The sequence below is a fragment of the Alligator mississippiensis genome, chromosome 5 (genome assembly GCF_030867095.1).
Source record: "Alligator mississippiensis isolate rAllMis1 chromosome 5, rAllMis1, whole genome shotgun sequence".
Lineage (NCBI taxonomy): Eukaryota > Metazoa > Chordata > Crocodylia > Alligatoridae > Alligator > Alligator mississippiensis.
Genome location: NC_081828.1, coordinates 176,797,902 through 176,816,468, shown reverse-complemented (window position 1 = coordinate 176,816,468; position 18,567 = coordinate 176,797,902). Strand labels below are relative to the sequence as shown.

The 18,567-nt window shown below is 46.2% G+C and overlaps 1 protein-coding gene across 3 annotated transcripts in view; it reads left to right on the top strand.

The window, feature by feature from the left end:
* Nucleotides 1-18,567, top strand: part of CDK14 (cyclin dependent kinase 14) — a 676,419-nt gene that overhangs the window by 453,576 nt on the left and 204,276 nt on the right. For all 3 annotated transcript variants that reach the window (XM_059729021.1, XM_006258932.4, XM_019497918.2), the window contains one exon: nt 129-192. In XM_059729021.1, the coding sequence (XP_059585004.1) occupies nt 129-192 (64 nt within the window). The remainder of the gene's footprint in view (nt 1-128; nt 193-18,567) is intronic.

Below are 18,567 nucleotides of genomic sequence, written 5' to 3'. Positions count from 1 at the left end.
TTTAATTAGGCTTCTATAAAGTGCTTTGAGATCTTTGGAAAAATGGCTCTATATATAATTGCCAAGCGTGCGCAGGCTATAAATTAAAGAGTCTTTCTCTCTCTCTCTCTCCTCCCCTTTGCTAATAGGTACTTGGAACACCAAATGAAGACACTTGGCCAGGAGTCCATTCTTTACCCCATTTCAAACCAGGTAGGTTTAAACTAGTTCTTAAGAATTCCCTTTCCAGAAATGCCTTTCCAAGTCTTACTCACCAGCTGACAGGAGTGTTGCGAAAAAGACACTTAGGAATTTTTGGCACATGTTAACATACTTGCTAGTGGAACTCTATAGCACTGTCTAAAATAACCTGTTGCACTGTCTAAAATAGTGTTGGAGCAAACGCTTTATCAGCATACAGCAGTGCATTCACTTTACACATGTCATTGTGCTATTTTTTTTACTTCATTTTATGCATCTCTGTGGGGGGTTTTTTTTCATTTTTGGTATAATCTGTACACATTAGACCATATTCAGGTAGCAGATCATGCTACTAAGCCTCTTATATTTCCAGTTGGTGGTAGGCCAAAGTGGTACAATATTGTTGGTGAGCAGTTACTTTGGAGGAAACCAACTAGATAAAGGAAACTGGAGATACATATCCTTCTGGTGTTAGATCCTCCCATTGCTAGTGTTTAGTTTGTTGTATTTTCAAACATTTTCACAATCTAGGTCTAAAATGGCATAACTCATATTGCTTCTAACATTACTTTGGAAAAACGTTTCTCCAGACTTAATAGATCTTTCTGTTAGGAAGTTTCTTTTGTGATTTAGCACAGTCCAAATTCTATACCTTGTTAATGTTAATAACTAACTAGTTTCAAATATAATTGTTCTCCATTCTCTATTTATTGTTACACTCTAGGGCTAAGTACAGAGCTTCAATAAACCCAATCCTGAATTGATTTAATCTTTGCAGGTTAGTCTAACCTGTGTAGATTGAACTAATTCGCAAGTGAATAGACATTCATTTTTTATTCTGGAAATGCAGGCACATGCCTGCAGTGGCTCAGGCTAGAAGCCAGGGGTGCTAGCGCGAGCCTTCCCTTCTTTTCTGCAGTGGCCAAGGGAAGCTGAGTTGGGGAGGGGTGTAGCCAGGGCCTGGCAGGCCTGAGTTATGATTGGGGAGGAATTTAAATCCCTCACCGTAGCCTTCAGGGACCCTAGCCTGGGTGTGCCTGGTGGGGGAGAAGCAGCCCTTGCTTGGCTTTTCAAAACTATGGGAGGGAGTGTGGCCAGACTCCGTCCCCCAGCTGGTGCCAAAGGGTCCAGCAGCAAGAGCAGGGGCACAGCCAAACTCCTCCTCCACCCCGTGGTAGGGGAGGAGCAGAAGGAGGAGGAGGAGGAGAGCCCTGCACACTGCAGCGGCTCCCTGACAGCCCAACCCAGCCTGGACACAGGGAGCTGGGTGCAAATTGGGCCAGGCCTGGGTGTGGGGAGCCAGGAGCAATCAGGGCTCACAATTCCTGTGGCCCCAGCCCAAGCCCCACCTCTGACTGGGAAGGGCCCTGTCCCCATGTGCTCAGGTTAGGCAGGCTGCCAGGGAGCTGCTGCAGCGGGCAGAGCTCTCTTCCTCATCCTCTTCCCCAGCTGTGGGGTGGGGCAGGAGGCTTTGTGCGGTGCTACCTGAGCAGCTCCCTGACAGCCTGGCTCAGCATGGGTGCAGGGAGTTGTCAGTAATCCAGGTGCACAGTTCCTGCAGCCCAAGCCCAAGCCACTGCTGGCTAGGGAAGGCCCAGCCCCTCTGCATCTGCCCTCAGCAGCACCCATGGGCCGGGCAGGCCCTAGCTCCATCCCCAGCCCCAGTCCCAGCCTCAGGTGAGGTGTACAGGTGCTCAGGGGTGACTTGGTGGCAGCCTATAAGTACATAATAGGTATGCACCAGGAACTGGGAGAACAACTGTTCACCAGGGCACCCCATGGGAAGAGGGGGTCCAATGGTTGCAAACTCCTGGAAGACTGTTTTAGGCTGGACATAAGGAAAAACTTCTTTTACTGTCCAAGTCCCAAGGTCCTGGAATAGACTCACCCCAGAGATGGGGCAAGCACCTACTCTGGATACTTTCAAAAACACATGGATGTCTATTTTGCTGGGATCATTTGAGCCCTGCTGACTTCCTGCCCTTTGAGCAGGGGGCTGGACCCAATGATCTTGTGAGGTTCCTTCCCTTTCATGTGTCCATGAAATCTATAGTGGTGGGGCTGGGCCTCAGAGGCAGGTCCCTTCCCGGAGCCCAGCTGCACTGCCCCCGGAGCCCAGCTGCACCATCTGCTTGGGGCTAGAGGAGCTGGGACTGGAGCTGAGCTGGGGTGAGAGGCATCGGTGGCCAGGTTGGGAGGGGTGGCTACAGGGGGCTAAGCAGGGGCAATTCTAGGAGGGCCACCCCAAAATTCACCTTATCCCCTGTAGCCACCCCTCCAAGCCCTGCCACCTCTGTTCACCCCTCCCAGGCTGCAGTAGCTCTGCTCGTCCTGCTTCTGCCAGCAGCACAGTCCCTTCTCAGCCCCCTCATTAGGAAGAGGTTTGCAGTCCCTGGGACACCATGGGGTTGCTGCCCCTGTCAGGATCCCTGTCAGGTCCCCTGGTGGGAGAGGAGAGGGAAGGATGAATAAGCCCCCTCCCTGCCCCCTTCACCTTAGGGGACCATGCTGGGCTGGCTTTGGGCCATGGCCCTTTCCCTGCTCCAGCTAGAGAGCAAAGGGGTGGGACTAGCCCTGGCTTCTGGAGCAGACAGCACAGCACAGCACAGCACAGCCCAGGGCTGAAAAGCATGCTGGGATGCCGGGGGACTCTGATTTACCATAAACCAGGAAAGGGTCTGGGATAGAAATCTGTTAAATCTGATACTACATTGAACCAGGTTTATCTTGAACCATTAAGCTATTTTGAAACTGGTTTATGTGCACTGAACTTCTATTCTGTTACAGGTTTAAACCAGTTTCTGATCACTTAAACCGGTTTATGTGCAACTTCTGTCCCTAGCCCAAAGGTTCTGTCAATCATTTAAGCATTTGAGTGTTGTTTATTATTTGTCCCATTGTTTCCTTTCTTCTTGTTTTTAAGATGCCGCCATGGCTCTTTTCTTTTTAACTTTGTATGTATGTGTTTACATAATTGGGGATCTAAGTAGACCCAAAGACCTATATAAAAAGGTGAATATAGAGCTGCTTGCCATAGTAGATCATAAAAATGTATGAAAATAAAATCTTTTAATAAGAGCATCATGTAGATTCATAGCACTGACCTTTTAGCCAAGCACTTTTTACAGTAAAAAATATATATTTTATTATATTTTTGCATTATATAGATATTATATAATGCAAAACTAGTTTTATGTAACTTTAACTCTTTATAGTTTCATTTGTTTTACTCTTAACACCATTTGTAACAAAATTCCAAAGATAAAACTCTTTTTAACACATTCAGGTTTTTCTGGCCCTTTTGTCAGAAAAGTGTTTTGAACAGCAGATGGCAGTCAAGAAACTTTTTAGTTTCATTTTATGTTTGGATTAGAAATGCATCAAGCAGTATTCATTTGTTCTTCCGGTTTCCACAAAAGGACATTTGGAAATAAATTAACAGTTGGTTTTTAGCAATACATAGCTACGGCATGTTGTTTTTAAAATGGCCATTGTTTTAGATTTGTTTTTGTTTCCTCCATTCCAGGGCATCGATTTTGCCAGCTATGAATATATATTAGCCATAAAAATACAGTAGTACAGTACAGTGGGGGGAAACAAGATAAATGCAAGGTGGTAAATGCTCACTCAACATTTTCCCTATTTCCGTAGGAGTTTATAGATTGTTCTTTGTCTCCTTCAGCCCTTCTCTGCCTCAGTGAAGTATGCAGTTTTGCAAGTCAAAGTAATTATCATCCTAGCTGGCAGCTATTTCATCTTTCTGGGGCCTCTTGTTGTAAGGTGTGCTGAGCAATTCCCATTTGCTTACATGAGGATCCTAAAAAGCACAGGAAAAGCCTCTTTTTGTTGGAAGTACATAGTGAAAGTGAAAGCTCAGAGCTTTCTTTGCCCTGTCCATTCTCCTTAGTGCTCTTTGTAAAGTGACAAAAAGGTTGCTTGAACCCTTCTAATTGATTTTAGAAACTACAAAGATGGAAAGGTTTTGTTTTATATAGCAATCTGTTTTGCCTGCAGATAAAAACTAAGTGTTTGGGTGTGCTGGTGAAAGGTGGGTTGATTTGGGGAAGCAAAATCTACAGTAGGGCTAGGTACAGAAGTTGCACATAAACCAGTTTAAGTGATCAAAAACTGGTTTAAGCCTGCAACAGAACATATGTTCAGTGCACATTAACCAGTTTGAAAATGGCTGAAACCAGTTTGAAATAAATCTGATTGAATGTGGTATCAGACATTACTGGTTTGGGTCAAACTGGTTTATGCAATATCTTTCCCAGACCCCTTGCTGGTTTAAGTTAAACCAGACTCCTCCAGCATCCTGGCATGCTCTCTGGCCTGGCCCAGGCTATCTGCTCCACTGCAGGGCTGGCCCTTCCCCTCTGCTCCCTGGCTGGAGCTCTGGCAGAGACTGTAGGCTGCTCCCCCCCCCACCAACACTCCTTGCTAAGCAGGAATTCCCCCCTCCCCTCTGCCTTGTGGAGAGATGTCTATGTGTTAGCTAGCAGACCACATGCTGGCTACAGGCCATGGTGTGGTAGACGGGACAAAGGCAGAATCAACAGGTAGCTGGTAACATCCCTCTCTTGTTTTCTTAATGGGGTGATGAACACTGAGTTAGGGGTGATAAGCACTGTTTTCAATTCCCTGCTGGGCTGGTCAGGAGTGAGAGAACCCCTCCCTAATCACAGCATCCTGCCAGGGTCTGGCCACACCCTCCTCAGCTCAGCATTGTCAGAGGGAAGGGAGGGCTGCTCTAGCACCCCCCGGCTTCTAGCCTGAACCACTGCATTTTTTCAGTCCAGAGTGGGATATCTGCACAGTTACAAACTGGTTTAGCCTAGCCAGGTTAGACTAACCTGCAAAGATTGAATCAATTCAGGCTCAGGCTTTTTAAATACCTGTCTCTAGTTTATAGGATCAGGACATGAAGCAAGCTCCACCCCATATCAGGTAGTCCAACCTGTGTGTAAGTAAGGAATATTATTACTTGTCCAGGCTATTAGGCCCATTGCATCTTAACATCAGAGACCCATTCCTGAAAAGCTGCCCTCCACACTAACCTTCCTAGAAGGCAGTCTCTGGAAAAAGCAGTGGTTGCTTCCTCTGCTTCTACAGAGGCTTAACTAGTCTTTCTTTCTTTCCTATGGGGCTTAACTTGTAGATGGACCCCCTGCATTAGGTTGAATTATAACTGATAAGAGTTTTTTTTCTGAGAGAACTTCACTGAGTTTAGTAAGTAGTATTTTTATAACAAATGGAGGAGTTAATGCTTTCCTTTTCAGATTTGAAGTTCTGAGATTCCTTGGTCTTTTTGTTTACTTAGTCACAGTATACTGTGTTGTGAATCGGAAATGGTCTTGCAGAATTTGAATTGACTCCATCCTTGTGAGTTTATTACTTTTAGAAATAGAAAGCACAGGGTAGATTCTCTTTCTCAAAGGGTCTCTTTAACACTCACATAACTGCTGTGAGAGCTCACTGGAACCCTAAGGGTCCCTCTAAACATGCAGGTAAAGGCAGGAGGAGATGTAATTCATGATCCACACAGTTACACCTCCTGCTATACCATGCCTGCATTGCAGAAAGTGTGACTGTGGGATAACAAATCAGATCCCATCATGCCTTACTGCCAATGCAGGGGGAGCCTGATCCTGAGCTAGGAGATTGCTGCAGCTGTGCTCTCCCAGCGACAGGGTGTTTGGGGCACCCCTGCAGCTGGGAGATCACAGCAGTTGTGGTCTTTCAGTCATGGGGATGTGTGGAGTACCCCTGTGGCTGGGAGCCCTCTCAGCTGATGAGGCTTCCAGCTGCAGGGACAAGTGCTCCTGTGGCTGGGAGCTAGAGTTAGCTGAGAGCTCCCAAGCTTGGGCATGAACATGGGTCTCCTGCAGCTGGGAGTTCTGATCAACTGATGGGGCTCCCAGCCATGGGAGCAAAAGCTACATGTGCAAATTGAAGCTAGATAAAAAACAAGCATAAATGCATAATGAAATTATTATGCATTTTCTAGCAATAACTTTATAGCTGGTTGGACTTTTTCAAATACTCAGGTAATTGCATAATACACACAAGATGTAGAGGGGTCTGTAACAAAATAACTCTGCATTTGACATGAATGTAGGAACTGTAATTTTAAGTCCAATAATTACTAACAGTAAGTATACTAACTTATTTGAAAGGAAGAAATACAAGGAAGGCACTGATGATAAAACATAAACATCTGCTTAAGAAAGACTTTGATGTTATAAGCCTTGTGTTTAAGAACATAAAACAATAGACATTGAGCAGAAGGTATCAGTTATAAACAATTTCTACAGTAAAACAAAACAAAACAACAAAACCCCCTTGGAATTAATTAAATATTTGTGGAGCAGCAAAATGAAATATTACGTATAATAATAATAATAATAATAAACCCTAAGCAGAGTTGAAAAAATATTTCATTTTATTTCTTGCTTGCATTCAAGTTTAGATAACTGTTAGGCTGTGATTTAACCATAAACAGCTAATCACATTTTACTAGGGAGAAACAACACCTAAAAAGTGTTGCATTAGCTGGTTTAAAAAATCTCTTCTCCCTTGAGGATCCATGGGTCCCATTTTTGCAGACTGTAGCAAGTGTGTAAATGATGACATAAGGGGCATTTTACAGAGATTGGTCAGGGGAAGCCCCCTGATGTCTTAATAGATAAATATACTTCTCTGAGGTTGAATGACATCCGTTTCTATTCTAGCCATGGAAAGCCCACGTTTAGCCAACAGTCTTGTTTCAGAAGCTTTCACAGCCTGTAAAACACTTTTTAAATTTATTTCACCTCTAAATGAGGCACTCATATAGGTTGTTTTCCCACCTGTTTGTCTTAGCCTGATGCAAACTTTTGTTCCTTTACCTCTTACAAATTTTGAAGATGTTGGAAAGTTCTTTGCCATGTTTAAACACATGTGCTGTCCCAAGAATAGACCCAGCCCCTCCATGCTAGCTCACCTGTGGTGGCTTCTGCATTAGGTAGGGGAATGGAAGGTGTGGATTTACTCATGTCTACCAAGCTGAATGCCAAAGTGGGTACCAGCTCCAAGGGAAGCCATTTTACTGCTTGCCTTGTGACCTGCAATATTGGTAACTCATGAAGGATCAGGAGGTGAGTCATGAATCTCCTCACTCCCTTGCATAGGTCCATTTAGTAGGTCATGGTTTTTTTTCATATTTTTTCCCTTTTACTAAGATATAATCCTTAAACACTGTATACTTATTCCCACTGGATGTACAGTACGCAATGCATAGCAAGGGTACTCAACCCCCAGCCCTTGGGCCAGATCCAGCCCATGGTGCCATGCCGTCTAGCCTGTGGGGCTCCCTGTGGATCTGGAAATTTGGCACTGGGGGAACAGTTGTGCTGCTCCCATACTGTCAAATTTCCAAACCCACAGGGTGTCTAGGGCCCGGTATACTGGATCAGATACCCAATCCCAGCTTTCAGGGTTGTACCCCAGAGCCCAATTCTGGTGTTGGGGGCAGGAGGAGGAGGTAGAGTTGCCAGGTTCTTGGGGCCCAATCCCAATGTAGGACGTGGAAAGGGACAACACCAGACCTTCGAGGTCCAATAGTGGTGGGAGGGGGTGGTGCTGGGCCTGCAAGTCTCAATGCTACCATGTGGAGGTGGTCCAATCCCAGAGGGAAGGGTGGTGCCTGGCATCTCTACCATAAGGCCCCTCTGGGGCCAGTTCTGGCCTACCAGGCAAGGAAGCGTCAGTACTGGGCCTGTTCCATGGGCCAGATGGAGCCCCATGCACCAGGAGGGGCTTTGGGCCTCTCATCTTGCCCATGGCAGTAAAAGGTTGAACACTACTGATGTAGAGCTTTTGCTTAAACATCTGTGTTACATTCAAATGAAATATGAGCTTAGCCTATTCTTTGTTTCAGGTTAAAATTAATGGGTGTTTATACACATGCTCTGGAGTGGAGGGGGTATGCTTTAATTAGAATGGCTCTGAGAGCAGCTCTAGTTAAAGCACCCACAGTGCATTTGTATTCAGCATTCTGTGCTTCAAAATGGCATATGGGGCACTTTAACTTAAACGTGTTCAATGAGTAGCCCAGACTACTGCTGCCTGTGCAGTGGTGGTGACGTGCCGCACCCCAAAGATCCCCATCGCATCTGGTAACCCGCCTCCCCACCAGCGCGCGCGCACACACACACACACACACTTCTGGTACCACTGAGGCCTCCACCCAGGCAAAACCCATGGTTCCAGCCTCCACACAGATGGGGCCCTTGGCTCTCAGCTGTGGGGGCTGCCAGGAAGGACTGTAGGCTACTGGGGTCAGGAGCGATGACACTTCCTCGTGTGAGGTTTGCTCCTCGTTGTTGTCTCTGAAGTGCCGGATAGGGGAGCTCCAGGCTGGGGTGCAGAGGCTGCGTGCCATCAGGGGTGGCAAAGAGGGGATCAACTCTTACCACCAGACTGTTCACCTGAAGAATGAAGAGGGAAGCGCAAGGATGGCTGGCAGTACAAGGATGGACAAGCGAAGCTCCCATGAAGTCCAGCTAGGGGATGCCTGGATTAAGGTTGACTGTGGCCCCTAGGCACACTGCACCAGGGTCACCAGCCCCTGGAACTTCACAAACAGATACAAATGCCTCACAGCAGCAATAGAGCCAGCTGAGCCACCAGCTCCAGCACTCAAGGAAGAAAGGCAACTTGCAGCCACCCCAAGGAAGAAACACAGAGTGATCGTCATGGGTGACTCCCTCATGGGGGGACAGAGGGAGCTATCTGCTGCCCCGACCCCTTGGCCCATGGGGTCTGCTGCCTCTCAGGTGCCTGTATTCAGGATGTAGCTGAGAGGATCCCGAAACTTGTCTGGCCCTCTGACCCCTACCCCATGTTCCTCATCCATGTGGGCACAAATGACATGCTTCGGAGCAATCCTAGCTGAGTTATGAGTGACTACAGGGCTCTGGGGGTGGGGCTGAAAGGGTTGGGGGCACAGATAGTCTTTTCCTCAATCTTTCTTGTTATGGGTCATGGGCACAGAAGGCAGAGAAAAATTGATGAAGTCAACAGAAGACTGTGGTGTTGGTGCTATCATGAAGGCTCCGGCTTTTCGACTATAGTCTGCACTTCAGAGGCGGAGGCATCTGTCTGTTGGGAAGGGACAACCTCCACCTCACTCCAATGGGAAAGAAGCTCTTCTCAGCCAGAATGGCTGACCTACTCGACAGGGCTTTTAACTAAGCTTGCTGGGGGATGGGCAGCTAACCACCAGTGCAAGCCCACCAAATGTCAACTGCAGAATCAGTAGGTCATGCAGCACAAGAGAATTCGCTCCTACTGCAGCCTAGGGACAAGACTCTTCTAGGAGTGCTGGGAAGCCTAGGGCCTCCAGTGGCAGGCCTGTACACAAATGCCAGGAGCCTGGGGAACAAACGGAAGGAACTGGCCCTTCTGCTAAACAAAAATCAATATGATCTAATAGGAATAACGGAGACCTGGTGGGACTCCATGTATCACTGGACCACAGATATAGATGGCTATACCTTGTACAGGACGGATCATATTGCTAGAAAGGATGGGGCTGTAGCTCTTTATGTGAAGGAGCAGTACACTTCCCTACAAGTGGAGTTTGGCACCCAAGAAGGGTGACTTGAGATCCTCTGGGTTAGATTATGGGGCCAACATGGTGAAGGGGATATAATGATAGAAGTCTACTACAGACCTAATTAAGGGGAAGATCTTGACCATGCATTCACTAGGGAACTGGCAGAGGCTGCATGCTGTCAGTGGATGGTTGTCATGGACTTCAGTTACCCTGACATCTCATGGGAGGAGCACTCTGCCAAATCTGATCAGTCGCGTAGCTTTCTCACTTGCATTGAGGAACTCTACTTATCTCAAGTCTATGGGCCAACAAGAGGTAAGGCGCTCCTGGATCTGGTTTACTGGCCAAAGGAGATGATCTAGTGAGTGGCCTGAGAATCGAAGGGAAGCTGGGAGACAGTGATCAAGAGTTGATCACTTTATCCATTGCAAAGCTAGAAAATCAGTCAACAAAGTAGACATCTTTGATTTTTAGGAAAGCCGATTTTTATAAGCTCAGGAGGCTGGTTGCCGAGGCCTTGAGAAACCATGATCTGCTAGAGAGGGGACCCCATAATGAGTGGTTGCTCCTTAAAGATGCAATCCTTGAAGCACAAGGGAAATCCATGACAGTCTGTAGGAAAGGTAGCAAAAGGGCTGGGCGACCCTCCGTTGCTAAATAGGGGTCTTGCAGATCTCCTGTATCTGAAAAAAGAAGTCTATAAGGGGTGGAAGTCAGGTAACATCACCAAGGAAGAGTATTCAGCATTGGCTTACATGTGTAGGGAGCAAACTGGGAAATCCAAGCCCAAAACCAAACTCAAACTGGCTATGGGAATCAAGGACAACAAAAAGTCCTTCTTCAGATATGTGGCTAGTCAAAAGAAAAACAAGTGCAACATTGGACCCTTGCTAAACCAAATGGGGAAGCTGACACCTGACACCCAGGAAAAAGCTAATCTCCTTAACGATTACTTTGTGTCGGTCTTCCACCAGCCCATGGCGATCACCCTGCCAAAACAAGATGCAGGATTACCAGGGTATAGGCAAACACATGCCCAGCATTGGTGAAGATCTCATGAGGGAACACCTTGAGAGGCTGGACATCCACAAATCAGATGGCCCGGATGATATGCATCCAAGAGTGCAAAAAGAACTAGTTGACATCACAGCATGGCCAATGGTAAGGATATTTGAGAACTTGTGGCATTCAGGAGAGGTTCCTGAAGATTGAAAGAGGTCTAATATGGTGCCTATCTTCAAGAAAGGGAGGAAGGACGATCAGGGGAACTACAGGCAAATCAGTTTGACCTTAGTCACTGGTAAGATATTAGTAAAAATCATCAAAGAAACCATTAACAACAGGCTAATGGAATGCAACATTCTGAAAGATAGCCAACATGGTTTCATTGCAGGTAGGTCTTGTCTGACCAACCTCATTTCTTTCTATGACCAGGTGGTGCATCGCCTAGACACGGAGAAGAGGTTGATATAATTTATTTGGACTTCAAAAAAGTCTTTGACTTGGTCTCCCATGAAGTCCTCATGGTTAAACTGGGGAACTGCAGCCTTGACAACCTTATAGCTCAATGGCTTGGGAACTGGCTCCATGGTCAGACCCTGAGAGTGATAGTTGATGGAATTGTCTCAGTGTGGTTCATGGTGACCAGCGGGGTCCCCCAGGGCTCCACTTGGGCCAGTACTCTTTAATATATTTATAACAGATCTAGATTCAGGTATCAGAAGTGGACTGGCTAAATTCGCTGATGACACCAAATTATGGGGAAGTGTGGTCACACTAGAGGATAGGCTGGCGATTCAGGCTGACCTGGACAGGCTCGCAAGGTAGGCGAATCAAAACCTGATGACATTCAACACAGAGAAATGCAAGGTACATCATATGTATAGGCTCAGCGGTGCTACACTCATTAGCACCATGACCAAAAAAGGCTTGGGTGTCACGATTGACCACAAGATGAAGATGAGCCACCAAAGTGATGCCACAGCCAGCAAAGCAAACAAAACCCTGGATTGCATGTACTGATGCATTTCAAGGAAGACCCATGAAGTCATCCTTCTTTTTTACTCGACCTTGGTGAGGCCACAGCTGGAGTACTGCATCCAGTTCTGGGCTTTGCACTTTAGAAGCGATGTGGAGAAACTTGAGAGAGTCTGGAGGAGAGCCATTCACATGATTAGAGGACAAGAAAATAGGCCTTATGAGGAGAGGCTGAGAGGCATGGGACTCTTCAGCCTAGAGAAGCGAAGGCAGCCTATAAGTATATAAGGGGTGTGCATCAGGAACTGGGAGAACGTCTTTCCTTGGGGTGCCCTGGTGAACAGACCTGGTCTAATGGTCAGAAACACTGGGAAGACTGTTTTAGGCTACACATAGATGATAAAAAAGTTTTTTCTTGAGTCGCTAGAGCCTGGAATAGACTCCCCCCAGAAGTGGTGCAAGCACCTACTCTAGATACTTAAGAAGCACTTGGATGCTTATCTTGCTGGGATTATTTGACCCCAGCTGTTTTCCTGCCCTTTGGACAGGGGCTGGACCCAATGATCTTGTGAGGTCCCTTCCAGCCCTAATGTCTTATGAAATCTATGAAATTTGCCTCAGTCTGAATTCTTGTACTTCTCTTCCCTTGAGTCTTGCTTTTATTTTGCATTCACTGACTTGTCCAATGGATTGTCCAGTGAATTCAGCTGCATATCTTTTTTGCTTCTCCCAGGATCTGCATTTACCTTTTAACTTCTCCCATAATGTATAGGGCCTGTACATACCATCACAACACCTTCCTAAGATTTAAAGAGGCAATATGAAAATCATTTGCAGTAGGAAAAATGGGAAGAGGTAAGACATGATAATGATTTTATTGAAGATTGGTGATGTAGCAACAACCATCCTAGCACTGAGGGTGTATGAGCAGTTGTTAGGAGAAAGTGATAGGGATACCTACAGTTTTGTGTTGATTTAACATACTGTTGTTGCCAAATAGCATGGGAGATTAAATCAATGCTTGACTGCTCTTAAGGAACAGGAAGAGAATCTAAACTTAGCAGAATCTCTAATATTATGATACTGCATGTGGAAATAAGAGTTTGTTGGGGTTTTTTTGAACTTTTCCTAGTAACTTTCACTGTAGAATTTCACAAAAATTCAGTTAACAATTTCTATTTTGCCCTGGGTCAACAGCTGTGCTATCAGGTCACTCAATGATTGTATCTATTAGAGCTATTTGAAAAAGGGGTGGGAAGAGTCAGGAAGGATTCCTGTATTTTTAGTCCCTTCTTTTTTTTTTTTTTAATTTTGACATTCTGAAATTCTGTTTATTATGATCTGTAGTATCCACAATCTGGGAGGAAGCAGGCTGATCAACATTATCATAAAATCTGGTTGAATTCAGCAGAGCTAAAAGTTAAAGCATCCATTGCATATGTGAGGGAGCAAGAATGTAAGCACCCCGAAGGGCAGATTAATCTCTGAAAGTGAATTTAACATGGCATTATAAGACAATGCTGGCTAACTGCCTAATATAATACCAATTACAACTTGCATTTCCTGTCTATGCTCACTAGAGGGTCTAAAAAAGAAACATACCGTCACATCATACTTGGTGTTTCTTGATAAAAAAGTAAGGAAGCTCTATTTATTTATTTTGATTATGACCAAACAGTTGCCAGTGACAAGTTGTAGTTCAGCTTTTCAGAAATTTCTTTCTGGAGACCTGGGCTTTCTCCCCTCAGAACGTAATAACCAATGCTGAAGGATCTTGCATTGATTTAAGATGCAACTGGCACTTTAGAAACCTGGATTAGGAGGCAAGACTTCTGCATTATAGTCATATTGTAGATCCGTAGAAGACGAAATGTCAAAATTGCAAGGTAGTGATTTTTCACAGTATTCTAAACTCACAATTTCTATCCAAGTTGGTTTGGACTGATTACAAAAAAAATTATCTGAGAAAGGAATTCATTTTTCTCCTGAATGCATAGTCCTTATGACTAGAGATTAAGATGAATGGAGTACAGATTTTTATAGACACAACCACATTGAATAATTAAAAGAAATGTAACCCTGGGCATAATGCTACCCACATTCTCACCTGAACAGTGGGGTCCTGGGGTACTCAGTAGCAGGTGGGCCTGCTCAGCAACCTGGGTAGCTGCTGCAGGGTCCCCAAGTGGAGAACCTCACCTTACAATCAAAACAACCTTGCAGACCGTTATAAAGCTATTCAATTATTTTCAAAATAACATATAACTAATACAATAAAACAAATAATGTTACACAACATAACCCGGTGATGGTGGCTTAAGAGTGAATGCTTCTCAGATACACCTTACACCAGGGAAAGGAATACAGATCACCCATGCTACATAAGGAACCAGTAAATAAATAAATAGATACACCAGCTAATAAACCATCAGTAACTTATGTACACACTCAATCTATAACTTGTATACCCCAGAGTAACTATGAGGACCCTCTGTACATTACCCCTTGGCTTGGTTTCTCATGGATCAGGACTGCATCCCTGGTACAGGAGCCATGGGTGGGTCCCTGCTGCTGGTATCCCTCTCACAAGCTCCAGGGGGTTTCCATGTGGCAAGTGGTGGCTCCTCCCCTGTGATCCCTGCAAGACAGCTTATTCCTGCCCCAACCCTCATCCCCTGGCACAGCAGGGAGTAATGCCTGGACTGCAGACTGTAGCAGTTCCCTCTGCCCAGCACTGCCTCACAGCACCTGGTAAATGCAGCCCGTCCCTGGGCCCTGCTTGCCCCCAGGGCTTCTGGTGAGCTGGGGCAGTCCCCTGCCCCCTCTAGCCCAGTGCTTCCTCCAGCACCCTGATCCTGCCCCTCCCCGGTGCCTTCTCACTCATGGAGAGAACCAGGGCAGTCTCAAGCAGTCTCTCCCTGGTCCTGTGTTCCCCTCCCCTCCGGGGCTTACCCACGCCACATAGAGGCTTGTAGCAGGGTCTTCCCTGAGGTCCTTTTCCTGGCCTCCAGCCTGTCTCTCTTTTCCCTGTTGCTCTCCTCCCCAGGAAAAACTGCTCCCCTTTTCAGACAAGCCCTCTCAGCCAGTCCTCAGCCTGAACTCTTCCTGGGCTTTTGCTACCTTTCCTCTCATTCAAAAACCCCTGCTGGGGTTACATCACTCCTTCAAAGAGGGCTGCCTCCAAAGCAGCTTCACTCACCCTCAGGGCAAACATCACAGGGGATGGGGATGGGAATGGGCTCAGGGCTCCACTGGTGTGGCCCCTTCCACTATGAGTTGCACCGGGCTCACAGAGGATGGGGCCATGCCAGCCAAGCGCTGAGCCTGGCCTTGTCTGCTGCAAGCAGTACTGCCAAACGCCGAGCCCAATGCCACTCACAGGGAATGGGGCTGGGCTCAGCATTCAGCAGCGCCGTTTATAGGAGACAGGACCAGGCTCAACACTCGGCTGGCACAGCCAAGGGAGCGCTGCTCACAGGGGACAGGGACGGGCTTGATGCTTGGCTGTTGTGTCTTCATCCCCTGCAAACAGTGCTGGAGTCGGTGTTTGTCTGGTGTAGCCCCATTCCCTGCGAGCAGTGCTGGTGTGGCCCAGGCAAGGTGGGAAGCAGTGGTGCTCGGAAGGGTGCTACGGGTGGGCTACGGGTGGGCCCCAAAACTCCCTGTAGTCACCCTCCCAGCACCGCTGCTGCCCAACTTACCCCCGCTCACCCCAAGTGCAGCCCTGGCCCACACCCCCCTTCAGGAAGAGGCTGACGCAGCCTCTGGCCCTGGGCCCACAGCAGGCTACATGCCCCTGCCCCATACACAAATCTGGGGGGCACGTGCCCCCGATGCCTCCCCGATAGCCCTCCTTCCCCCTGTTCCCCCCAGACAAGCCACCTACAGCTCTGCCTCACGCCCCACCCCACCCTGCCTGGGCAGACCCTGCCCCAGCCCCACTCCCTCACTCACCATGGGTGCCTCGATCTTCCTCCCCCCCATACTCTTCCCCTCCCCGCACAGACTTACCAGCTGGATGCTGTTCTCCAAGATGCCTGGCTGCATTCCTGGCCACATGCATGCTGTGGCTAGGCACATGCACGTGGCATTTATCGGTGACATTATCAGCTACACTGGCAAAAGGAGCCAATTACTGATAATGTCAATTTTCCTTTTATTGGTGCTGATCTGATATGGACCGATATATCGGTGCACCTCTACTTTGAACTGTTTATATTTGACTGGATAAAATTAACAGTGTTATTTTAATAGTTTGGGTCATAGTAGTTGCCAGTTATGGTTCCACAAAATAACCATGTCAAACCTAGGCTGTTAAATTAAATATAGGCTCTTAAGGCGCTTCAGTTAAACTTGTCTACTGTGATAGAGGCACTTATGTCATCACATTTCAGATGGGAAAGATCTGAGCTGTGCTTGGTGCAGACAGGGGTGAAAGAGCGTGTCATAGTCACAGGCAAAGATGCTAGAGAAAATTCTCTGGCTTCCCTGCAGGTTGGGGGCAGGTGCTGGGTGCAATGTTCTGGAGGGAGTGACAGGAGAGGGCTTCTTGTGAGGAGCGGTGGACTGCGTGCCTCCAGTGGAGGGAGCTAGATGTGGCTAGGTTGACCCTGGGGGATTTGACAAGGGCTAGGTGGTCATCTGAAAGTAGGGGAAGGATTTTGTCAGTTTTATTTGACCATATTCTCTTGTCAAAGCATTTGATCATTTTTTCTTTCTGTTTTATTTTTCATGTTGTTTGACTTAAGTGCATGTGGTACATTTGTGATTTCTGGGCAGATTAATAACCTGGGCATACCTATTTAGCAGAGTACAGGACCAATAAGCTTGCACAAATCCAGGGTGTATCTATGGGAGTACCCCAACACATTAATATAGCCAGCAGGATCAATGTCTGGTTATCACTTGCCTGAATCACTGTTTTCCCTTGAATAAATAATGGAATGATTGTACTTTGGAGACAAATTATTTTTTGTTGTTGTTTTTTTTTTTTCCAGGGACAGGCTAGAAAGAAACAGAAGGGAACATCTCCAAGTAAAATGAATCTGTAGCTACAAGCAGTGGTGAATTTGCTTGGGAAATTTTTATTAGGGCAGGGACAAGTGAAGGGACTTCAGCTGTTGAGGGCTGGTTTTGCCCTGAAGCCTTGTTCCTGTGCTTCCTGTATATACAAGTGGGGAATGTGTGGAAAGTAAGCTGAGAGTCTCTGCATGGTTGGGAGATAATGCTGCTCTAAGAAACTTGCTGTAAGCTTGTGGGACAACAGCAGGCAAAAGAATGATCCAAACTAGAGCTTACACTGAACTCAGCAAAGCAGATTGTGAAAACTGCCTAGCAAGAAATGTAAAGTGTGCTGGGAAGTCTGTGAAGTTGCTCAGGACAATGCTAGCCCATTATGACCTGAAAAAGGACAGGGTTTCTGAGACAAGTCTGGCCCAAGCCAGAGTAGATATAAGCAAACAGTTGCAGCTAGCATAGCTGGTAGTAGAACAGAAGTCGTTGGAGATTGAGCTACAGAGACTGTGAGGCTCCAGTTCTTCTCCCCACATGGTGTCCTTCCTGCACCATCCTTTGAGAGAATGTGCCATATCTACCATGTCAAGGATGAACACAAAATGTTCTAGCTCATACCCAAGCTGGAGGGGGAGGCCATGAGTGTCCTTAACACTCTGAAAGTGAACCAAATTTTGGATTACTTGCTTTGAGAGCTATGTTACACAAGTTTCAGATTACCCCTGAAATTTAGTAGCAAAAATTCAGGTCTATGCAGAAGCAGAAAGGAGTAAATTACACAGCAGCCCTGAACAAAATTAATGATTATTTGAATAAATGGGTCAAAGGCAAAAGGCAGAATACATGGAAATGACATTAGCTGACCTCAAACAACTCTATAACATATTTAGCAAGGATATGAAGGAGGTAGTTTCAAATAAGAACTCAAAGGATGCTGTGGAGGCTGCAAAGCAGGCCAATCTATACATTGAAGCCAAAGCAGGAGTAGTCAAGGAACTGTATGTGGATATTCTTATGGGGAACAATATAAATAAAATTCCAATGATTAATGTGATAATGTACAATGGCAAGGTTTTTGCCCCATGGGCCCTTGTGAGGGGTTGGTGGGGATGAAGGGACCACCATTTAAGTCTGGCAAAGAAACAAGAATCATTGGAAATAGGAAAGAAAGGCACAGCTCAGCTGTGGGAATGAAGAGGAAGTCAAAATGTATGTAGTGTCATGGCTTGCCATGACTTTAAAATGTGTTGGTGCTGATGGGGACTGTGTTCAATGGACACTACCATATATGTTATTCAGATGAGCTGCACTAGCCTGTCCTTTTGGTAGGTGCCCATCAGCATGTTTACCCAATATAAGCCATGTGTTTTATAGTTATGCTCAGTGTTGATTGCATATAATCAACTTCATAGCTGGTTTCCATTACTGTTTTTGGTAGCAGTTTAATGATAGACTGTGTATTTAATGCGGTTTCCTTGTATGTGAATGTAAGACCAGGAGTTTTTTCCCCCCATGTTGATTGGGGGAAAAAAACACCTCATCTTGTATTTGAGTAAATATAGTATGTACAGATGCCTCAGGTATAAGGGTTTGGGTCTGTACTGTTGCAAACAGGGGAGGGAGCTAAAAAGCCACCCCATTACCTTCCTGAGTAAAAACCTAAATCCCTATGAGCAGAGATACTCCGTGATATGAAAAGAGTGCTATATCATTATGTTGGTCTAAAACAATTGTAATACTATCTCTTTAGTCAATGATTTAAGGTCCTGGTGGAGTGGGATCACCATTGGCTTAGATCC